At 40.8% G+C, this 10,275-nt stretch overlaps 1 protein-coding gene across 2 annotated transcripts in view; it reads right to left on the bottom strand.

Annotated features, from left to right (window-relative positions):
* Positions 1 to 436: 436 nt before the first annotated feature.
* The window catches only part of LOC139200296 (rho GTPase-activating protein 42), a 57,831-nt gene continuing 47,992 nt past the window's right edge, over positions 437 to 10,275 (bottom strand). For both annotated transcript variants that reach the window (XM_070829554.1, XM_070829555.1), the window contains 14 exons: positions 9,293 to 9,371; positions 8,975 to 9,014; positions 8,592 to 8,654; positions 8,336 to 8,410; positions 7,592 to 7,676; positions 7,341 to 7,399; positions 6,706 to 6,811; positions 6,302 to 6,461; positions 5,670 to 5,820; positions 4,986 to 5,375; positions 4,569 to 4,725; positions 3,339 to 3,401; positions 3,162 to 3,241; positions 437 to 2,316 (listed from right to left, as the gene is read on the bottom strand). In XM_070829554.1, coding sequence (XP_070685655.1) covers positions 2,228 to 2,316; positions 3,162 to 3,241; positions 3,339 to 3,401; positions 4,569 to 4,725; positions 4,986 to 5,375; positions 5,670 to 5,820; positions 6,302 to 6,461; positions 6,706 to 6,811; positions 7,341 to 7,399; positions 7,592 to 7,676; positions 8,336 to 8,410; positions 8,592 to 8,654; positions 8,975 to 9,014; positions 9,293 to 9,371 — 1,597 coding nt within the window. In that variant the 3' untranslated portion in view covers positions 437 to 2,227. The remainder of the gene's footprint in view (positions 2,317 to 3,161; positions 3,242 to 3,338; positions 3,402 to 4,568; positions 4,726 to 4,985; positions 5,376 to 5,669; positions 5,821 to 6,301; positions 6,462 to 6,705; positions 6,812 to 7,340; positions 7,400 to 7,591; positions 7,677 to 8,335; positions 8,411 to 8,591; positions 8,655 to 8,974; positions 9,015 to 9,292; positions 9,372 to 10,275) is intronic.

The following is a 10,275-nucleotide window of genomic DNA, read 5'->3' as shown; positions in this document are numbered from 1 at the left end:
CCTTCACTATTGTAGTCTGTCATCTATATTTTGCCAGATTGCCTCTAATGGTCTTTAGCCCTTTTATTTTATGAGGTAAAACAGAATACACATGTTCCTTAAAACTATGGTTTTAGTACAAAACTATCTTGAATAATATGATTTCAGAGGCATCAATCAATATAGCTCCCACAAGTATAAATCTGATGTTTCCTACAACTTGTGTACAGATGGTACTGGCTAATATGGAGTAGATTTTGAGAACCACTAGAGATATAACAGACACAGAAACCTGCCACTTAAACTAAATTCTAATTCTTTAAGGGTTAGCATCAGTGTGACTCTTCAGGGAGGAGAAACTGGGAAAATACATTTAAATATTAAAATATTTGTTACATTTTTTTGTGAATGAATTGGAAAAAGTCAGTTAGCACAGAAGAGAGTGATTTAAAATTCACAATGTTCAGAAATCCTTAAAAAGAGATCTCTAAAAAGAATGAATTCATTTTCCCTTGGCTCAAAATCCAAAACAAATTAACACAAATTAAAATCAAATTTGACTTAATGGTTACTATGTTTTTCTAGTTGTTACAGTACAGTTAACAATGAAACAAAGCAATGAAAATGTGCAATAAAAGCTAATTTGTAGCTATAGTAATGTAGCTATAGATAGGAAGGAACCTACTGTATTTTGTACTAGAGGAGAACTATATAAACATCCAGTCTGATAAAAGCTTTTGTCAGTGAAAATCACAACTATGTCTATAAGTAGGGACACAAAGAGACAGCTGTATTTTACCCTCTGCCAGTTAATACACTTACAATGTGCTCTCATTATTCCATTCTCATTATTTTACTGAGTTTCTCGCCACAGCGCACAAGCTAACGTTTCACTAAATGTGACAAAGAATTTGTAGCATAGGTCGAATAAATCAGAATTTATTGATAGACATGTTTATGCAATGTCAGGACACAGCAGATGATTGCACGGAAACAAGCTTGCCATATAAAAAAAAAACCAAAAGGATGCCAAATGTTACATATTCAGGATATGGATATCATTTCCGTGACATGCCCCTGCAAATTCAGACTGTAAGGGAGTATTATTCCAGCATCAAGGTTCAAGGCCACCTCGCATTCTTAAAGATGTTAATAGAAAAGAACATCCTGATCTTGGCAAGTGCAAGACCTCAAATACCTTCCCAAATACATTTTTGGCCACCAGAGAACGTCTTACTTTGCAGTAATGTTTCAGTTTGAAATAACTGTAGAGCGAAAGGGTTGTTGATTATTTTGTTTTATGTTTTTCCTGAAATAGTATCATTGTTAACTTTTTAGATAATTATGGACTTTGTATTTTGGAAATGTTGTGACAGTAAAAGAAAATTAAATATTAAATGGCATCTATGACATATAATCTGAGACATGTCTAGTTGTCATTACTAGTACACCAGTGTACCAGTGAGTACAGTACCACAACAGGAATTAAAGGTGAAGGCTCCACCTCATGGACATAGCATTCATGGCATTAAAAAACACATTTTTACACATTGCATATGTTTGAAGTGATAATTTATAGTAATAAAAAGGTAGAAAAAGTAAATAGTTTTGATCAGCAATTACAGAAGAACTCATGAGCATTAACCACAGTACAGTACCATGTAGCTAACCAGAAAGTGCGCTGCAGCAGGGAGCAGGCTCAGTGGATGAACAATGATCACAGGCCATAAACATGATAATTAAGGTGCAAACCCATTATGCTGTTTCTAGTAGATTCTAATAGATTAGATTAGTATCCTTATTTATAATCACAGTTTGTTCAATTACAGTATGTTTACAAAACTACAGATTTCCATTGGCGACCAGATGAGGATGTTATGTTGATATAATGGGAACGTTAAAGATAATATATTTCTGAGAATAAATCTTGTGCAATGGGATGTGATTGGTTTGTGAATCTGTAGGTTAATACTGGGACTAAAACCATCAGTGCAGTCAATGGGTATTATATTTACATCTTACAATAATGTCATACTTATTTCTTCTTCTACATCTCTGCAAATTCCCCAAACATTTCAGAATTAAGTCTTTACAGAGAAGGAGGTACACTTTTAGACTTCTGCTAAGACTCCATAAAATGCAGAAATGTCACTTACCAGCAACAAATGGCAAATTACAAGAGTCCACCACATTGTGTGTTATTTCTTTCCATGGATACCATGAAAAAGATGCAATGGTTACCAGCTTGTTAGAGGAAGACAACATAATTCTCAGGGATTAAACCAGTTTTTCCCTCGTATGTTGCTTGGAGCCAGCCTGGTTCAATTGACGGGTAGACTAAAGGACAAAAAGAGAGAAACAACAACTGTAGTCGCAGAAAAGAGAGGAGCAGAGTCTTGATGTAGTCAGTCAGCCTGTGTTCAGTGCCCCCCCCCCCTAAAAAAAATATTAGGCAGAAAAATAAACACTTAAAGCAGATTAAGGCTTTGAGTGCTTTTATCATGCGTGTCCATTGTCTGTGTGGTTTGTAAAATGTATGTCAAGATGGATGCCTACCTAACCCAATCTACCTAACCCAATCTACCTGTGGGTACAATTAAGCTTAATCACACACATACAGTATGAATCATAAAAACAAGACTGCTGTGATGCAATAACAGCTTTAAAACATGATCAGCTAAAAGAGTTAAGCTGGACAAGGATGTAGAGATGAAAATGGCCTATTAGCGAAGTGAGCAATAAAAGTCCTCTGCCTGCTGGTAAGTGGAAGGGAGCGTTTGTTGACGTTTTTGCATTTGGCTGCTGGCTCGGCAGGCTGTGTTAACAGGGAACAGGCACTGGTGCCTTCCATCACTAGGTTACAGTGACCTGCCTGCATTGGTTGAGGGCCAAGTCATCTCTTCATGGAAAAGGCAAGAGGCAATAAAAAAAAAAATCCTGGGGCTGTTTGGATTTCAGCAATGTGTATGGGGGTGTCACGCTAAGAGCAAAGTTATACTATGCCTTCACATAACACTGGGAATTAGCCACGTCCTTGCTGTGTGACGCCAATACACAACAGACTGTCTGTGTACACTGTTCAAATGTCTATTCGGCCTACGCAAGGAGGCCTGTGTGCTGTTGTGAGCGAAGTAACTGTCAGCTGAGGGAGACAATGTTTGCCTTAAATTGGCTGTGCTCACCGTTAGAGAAGTGCGCCCCCTGGGGGAAGCTGAGTTCATGGCTGTGCTCTGCCTCACACGAATACATCGCCTTGGCATCTCTGTGGAGACAACAAAAACAGGTAATGTCATGGCATAGTTGAGAGTGAGAGTTAATAAGGTACAACTGTTGCGTTAGGTGTCATGTTTTTACAGCACCTTCCGACTGGAGCAGACTGTGAGGAAGAGGCATTTTCAAAAAGCAGTGCTCTGGCAGCGACCCTGAAACAACATGAATAACAATAGAGTTCACTCCTCTTGATCGTATCAACAATAAAATACACAAACACATACACAATAAAAAACAAAGTGTTTGTTAAATTATGTATTGCAAAAAAAAGAAAATGTCCTGCAATCAGCTGATCAGAGTAAGTAAAACACTAGTGTGATCTATTTTGATAAATCATAGTCTATAAAATCAGCAGTGGTGCCTCAGACAGATATTCAAGCCTAAACCTTAAACAAAAACAAGCCTGTCCACTTTCTCTTTGCCCTGTCAGGGTTGCTTCATTGTTTAGAATGAGGTGAAAGGCGCAACAACACAATACGGGAGGTTTCCTTCCACTGGGCGGACTCGGCTTCAGCATGATGCCGAATTGAGTTAAACTTTATAACAAGGCTGCACTTGACCCTGCGTGCAAGAACCTCTGAGTCAAGGGCACGACGGAGCCTTGGGCAAGCAGTGTGGGCGCTATACAAGGAAACGAGCCGAGAGGCCGTGTGACTGGCTTCTCAGACATGACAAGTCAAACAGTCTATTTGTCCCGAGAGAACGAGTGCAGACTGGTGCTGGGTCACATCAACCCCAGAACAGGCAGAGCGTAATTAAAGCCAGCTCTCCCACCAGAGAGGAAAAGACATAAATCTCCTAACACATACTCATCTGATCTTAGAGACCTCTCAGTGCTCAAACACAGACGAAGGAGGGGGCTGATGACTCACATGGGAGAGACATGCTGCTGAACTATTGTCTTCAAGCATTACTGACATTTAGTTACAAAAACAATGGCTTTAAAGACACATATTTGTCTATAAAACGTCAGAAAATAGTGAGAAATTACCCAGAGCCGGCATGAAGGCTGGAATTAAACAGCCCAAAGATATTAGATGACGTCTGAGAGCTTGAAACCATCAAATGTTTGTCATTTTTTTTGCTTATGTAGTTAACCACTATTAATTTACTATCAGTTATTGATAATTTTCTGCCAATTGTGAAATCGTTTATTCAATTAATCATCTCCGCTCTGGGTTTTAGGCGAGTGATAATGAACTCACTTGTCCACAAGATAAGATTTCATAGATGGCATTACACAGCAGCTGATATCATAATTTGTATTAGAAATGGTAGGTTAAGATGAGCAGAATTATTAGGCTTATTAGACTCATTACACTGAGCCGGGCCTTTGGTAGCCATTGCTGACTGAGGTGTCCATCCTGTGGCGGATCACTTGTTTCGGTGGAAGGTCCGGGTGCTCAGTAGGCTTTAAACTCTCTTTGGACTCCAGTGTTGCCAGACTTTGGACAGATCCAGAGCAGCTCCTGCGACCTTGAGGGAAAAACACAGATAATAGCTCCTGACTCCATGTAAACGACACGCAGACACTCAAGTGTGATACTCAAACAGCTCACATGCTGTAGCAAGAAACTCCACGAAGAAAATATTCTAACTCTGTTAACTGTTTATCTTATGCTTAAGTCGAGGGGGTGCTGTCTTTCTTTCCCTGTCATTGCTACAATATAAACAACATCAGTGAACTAATGACGGGCAATGTTCAACTGGAATTTACTTGATGCTTGAAGTCCTACCTTCAGATATATGCAGGGATTTCAGAGAAGGAGCAGCTGAGCGGTTCAGCAGTGCTGGCCTGAGGTCTGTGCGACAGTGGGGGGCTTTTTTGGGGGCGGGCGACAGCCTGGGTGCGGTGCTGACCGAGGACAAGCTGAGAGCATCCTCTGACTCTCCATCTGTACGCCCTGCGTCCTCCCTGGAGCTGGACTCTGGGCTGCTGACACACACCGTGCTCCTGGGGCCATTTGAGAGCTGTGATGGTGTTCGGCGGAGGTCCAGGAGCGACTTGTCCTTGACCTGAGCGGAGGAAGCTGTTTTGGAGGAGCTATTCTGCTCAGAGGAGTGGGAGGACAAAGACTCCATGCTGCCCATAGGGGTGCTGCTTGGACTGCTGCTGAAAGTGTCACCTATGCAGGGACCAGAGTAGAGGCACACAAGGCCCTCATTAAAACCTGCTGAGTGAGGAAGGGATTGTGGCTGTCCTGCCGCTTAAAGAAAATGCCTTTCTCTTAAGAGGCAGCATTCATTTAGAAGACTTTACATTTAGAAACATATGAAAAAACAGCTAATATGAGGTAAATGTTTCAGAAACTTGGTGCGACTGAGTGTACAGATGCCTGAGAGATATCAAAGGCCACTGACAGGGTTTTGGAGATTGTGGTGAGATGACCCGCGGCGGTAATCACTGCTTTGGTACTCACTTTCTGCATCTGCCAGGCACAGTGTTGGGGTGTAGAGGCTGCGGGGCTTCCTGGGCCCCGTGGACAGACAGATGGCCCTACTCCGGCGAGAGCCAGGCCGGCTCTGGGGTTGAGGTAGGGGCACATTGGGGTCCGGAGGCTGGTGAAAGATCTGGAGGCCCAGAAAGGAGCACTGAATACACAACACAACTAAACAATCTGTGTATTCCTTATTAATACAGTTTGGAATTTAAATTGGGTTTTTGAAGTTTGATACAGATATTTCATAGACTCAATAACAAGTGCAGAGATAGATGAAATGAAATGAAACAATATAAGAGTCAAGAATTTTGTCAACCATCAGAGATTTATCAAACATTTTCTACAGAGGTAGTTTTCTCTCTGTATCTCTGGTATAATATAACCAGAGGTATCTACATTCAAACTGGGTCATTTGAGCTATAAACAGTTTCTCATTTGAAGTTCCAGAAAATGTAATATATCAAGATACACATACAGCATATCAACAATGCAATGATGATATTATACATTATTACACAATATTTTACCTTGAAAATGGAAAAACGTAAGCAATGATAGAGTGAATCTTGCTATAAAATACCTTGAATGTAAGGAAACAAATAATGACTCACTTTGTTGAAATTTTCAATCAGTATTTCCACCACAATGTTCTGGAACTTGATGTTCATCATGGCGGCCACTGTTTCCTCCTGTGACCGCATCAGGGTGGGGCCAAAGATAACGCCCAGGTTGGACACAGTCATCAGGTTGAGCTGACTTTGTGTGGAAACTCTGCAGTCAGAGGAAATGGGCGTTACACAAGTGTAAGAAGCTGTTATCTGCTGATACACCCATGATTCAAACTCTTAACCATGTACGTGACAGTTTGAGACACACCGACAAATGCATTAAGGCGTCCCTGAAAATACGAAGACAATTTAATCAGTCTCAGCAATTTTAATCTCCTCTCATAGGGCTCCTCTTTTTTTTTTTTTTTAACGCTGCCATGTAACTGATTCATTACAGGAACACGTACGTGACAAGGTGTTTTATTAGTAGCTCCAGCATCTCCTTGTTCCTCTCGGGCAGTTTATGAACCAAAGCATGGACAGCACACACCCTGTAGTTCTGGTCATCTGACTCTGAGGAAAGGCAAATTGATATAAAATGATCAAGAGGCTCATATACTAATATAAAAAACGCCAACCTGCCAATTATTGATTTTTGACACTATATCCAGAGGTGAAGAAGCAAACGAGCACAAATTAAACCAATTTAACTTTTCCATTTGACATGAGAGCAACGTGATGCACCTTTCTGAGATGGCAACTGTGTAATTGGTTCAATCTTTGCTCATTTGATTTCCCCACTGTCAGGGGCTGGATGTAAAAGTCATGTCATTTTAAAAGAATAAATCTGACATGCAGTTCAGTTCAAACTCAATTCCCATTTAAAAGGTTGGATTCAAATTCACCATTGCTCCCCTCTACCCATAGACATCCTTTAATAAAAACCACATTTTCTACAGAAAACAGATGCACGTGGTTCATTAGTGGTGTATGTTTTGAATCTGACTATGTTCAACTCAAGCATCTGTCTTTAATTTATAACAACAACAACAGAAAAATAGAGGAGTCGCATTATAGGTGTTAGTAACTTTTGATAACTTACTGACAGCCATGATAAAATCTTTGTGGAGCTTGAAGGTCGTTAGAGGCTCAGAGAGACACCTGGTGAATAAACAGAGCAGTTGTCATTTATTTCCTGAGTGATGTGACGTCTTTTAAATACAGCCACCTTCTTTCGTGAGTCATTGTCAGGGCTGAATGCATGACTAACACCAGGGAGGTTTCAAAGAGGCATTATGGAGGTAATGATGATTCCTGACAGCTAAAGACCCGTAGCTGGTGGGGCAAGCTGACCTGAGGTAATTCTTCAGACCACTGGTGATGGTTTTGTTGTCCCACGTCTCTGGATCCAGGTCCATATCCACAGGTGCTTTGGATGCTATTGGAAACACATTTTATTTTTATACCGCCACAACGAGTAGGCCGTAAACTGCCTGACGAAACCAACACAACCTGACAAGACCTGACATGCTGCTTAGATGAGCATTGAAAGAGACACTGAAATAAATGCACAACAGTACAGTACATGCGTTTTGTCTCACAGAGATGGAGATCAAGTATAAGAGAGACCTTAATAAATCACTCTGACATTTCCTGCTCAAATGCATGAAATGTATGCAAACAGGATTACCATGGGTCATCTAATAATGTAATGACAAAGTAATATGAGGCCAAATGGCTTTTACACTGTCACACCACAAGGAGGACCTCTTTCCTCACTCTACAGGCTCACATTATGTTTGCTAAAGCTCCACATTCGACTTGAGATGGTTGTCAAATAACAGCTGTTCATACACACTATCACATAATTACATATTTAGGCACGTTTTGCAACATATCATGTTGGAAATGTCATTCAATACTGTATATACAAAAAAAAGATACTCAAAAAAGGGATTATAATTCCAAGCTTGGTAAACAATAAAATGATATTACTTTAAATTTTGGCTCCAGTCCCTGTGAACACACATACCATTAGCAGTCTCTACTCCACTGAGCTGTGAGTGGGGAAATATGTGTTATTTTAAAGCCACTTACAAAAGACTGTAGTCATCAGCTTCTGTACTTTGGAGTTGACTCCTCCAATTCTGTACAGTCCCATTGTGCTTATGCCTGCGTGGCAATAAAAAGAAGGAAATTAAAGAACTGGAAGAGAGGAACAAAGATTTTCTGTTCATTTCAAACATTTGTTGTCATGTCCGCTAATGAATGAAGCGCATTGGTACTCGTAAGCGCAGCCAGGCTGCTTTCAAGCTGTGTGACGAATAAAAGCGGAGAGATTTAAATTCCTCACCTCTCATCTCCACCAGGTCAATGCATTTCCTTACAAAGTTAAAGCCCGCCTCATTAAGAAATGCTGTAATACAACATGAGAGTAGAGTTGACACGTCAATTACCGTCTGGGTTAACCACGCATCAAGCAGGAGTAATACGCTCTCCCCTATGCTTGTGCTCTGACTAATAAGACACAAGCCCTATGCTGGAAGGCTCTGCTGTGGCAGCTGAGTGGGTGTATGTCAAGTAATTGTGTTAATGAACAAAGAAAGCTATAGGTAATGAAATATGGATGTGTGCATAGGAAGTCTTGCATATGCAGAATGTAAGTATTCAAATGATGAAAGATAAAAAAAAAAAAACAGCTGAATAAAAACCAAACAAAAGCAAAAACACACTTACTTTCTTCCTTTTTGCTCAATATGGCTGGCAGGTTGTAAATCTAGAGAGAGTTTCCAACAATCATTAGTCAATCGTCATTTTTTTTTCTCCCAGAATTCCTTTCCTTGAGTGGACTGACCTATTATTAGGACAACTGAATAGTGAGGTCATGCTTTGGTAAAAAGACGTTACCTGAACCCACCAGAAGAGGGTGCCAGTGACCGATAATTTAGTTTTGCTGTTGTTTTCTTGTCAAACGAACAACTAAAAACACATCCTGGCCAAACAGCAGCCAACATAAAATGAATATTTCAAAAACAAGCAGGCAGAGTTCCTCACCGGCTCCTTGCCATCCATGGCCTCCAGCCACAGTCTTCTGTTGGACTCTGACAGTGCCTGCAGTGTCATAACGCCATGCCTGGAAACATTTCAGAGAAAAGCTGGTCTCAGTCTGATCTCACTGCCTTGGGGCCCTTGGACATACCATGTTTACACTGGCTGAGACCACTATAAAAGGACTAGTGCGACTAAAATAGCTCATGTGCAAATGCTTGACTTCAAACTGTGCCCTCAGTTGGCTCGGTGCTTCACATTCCACTCCCAATTAAATCCCACATGTGCTTAATTCTTTGTGATTCTTGTTTTTTTGTTTGTTTGCACCCAACATGCACACACCTTCATCTGATCTGTGTTTTACAGCACAGCAGCTATCGTGTCTCATGTCTCATCTCATTATGTGCTACATAGCTCGGTCTGGCTGGAGCATAATTTGCAGCTGATACGCAGCACTGCCTCAGGATCCAGTGACCTAATGATAACATTTTGTGATGATTCGCGCAAACAAAAACAAACCCCACCCAGTAGTGATAGTTAGTACTAGCATGGAGCCATTTCAAGTTGCATGTGTTGCGATTAACCAGTATCAGCCATTTTAGATGTTACCTGCAGGGCTATCTCGACATGTTTTGACCAGGCTGTCTGTCTCTGATATTAGTGCCTGCAGCCCAGTACAGTGGCGGTGGAAAGAACCTTATTTGTGGTGCTCAAAACATTGAAAAGATTGAAAAAATTCAACAGCAACATCTCTTTCCAGAAACAGCGCCCAGTTAATCTAATCCACAGACCCCTGTAGATTAACCTGTTATCAGTTTTCTTTGGAAGGTCTTTCTGAAGTCCACTGCTGACCGTGAGGTCTGTGGATTATCAAGAGTACAATGGACATGCTGCTGTTGGAACTTTTTTAACATAATTATTGCTTTGCACACCAAAAATGAAATTCTGTTCCCTGGGGTGGAGGCAGAAGTTTTGGAGATGAATATCTT

The sequence above is a fragment of the Pempheris klunzingeri genome, chromosome 4 (genome assembly GCF_042242105.1).
Source record: "Pempheris klunzingeri isolate RE-2024b chromosome 4, fPemKlu1.hap1, whole genome shotgun sequence".
Classification (NCBI taxonomy): domain Eukaryota; kingdom Metazoa; phylum Chordata; class Actinopteri; order Acropomatiformes; family Pempheridae; genus Pempheris; species Pempheris klunzingeri.
This window is presented reverse-complemented; position numbering and strand designations above follow the sequence as displayed.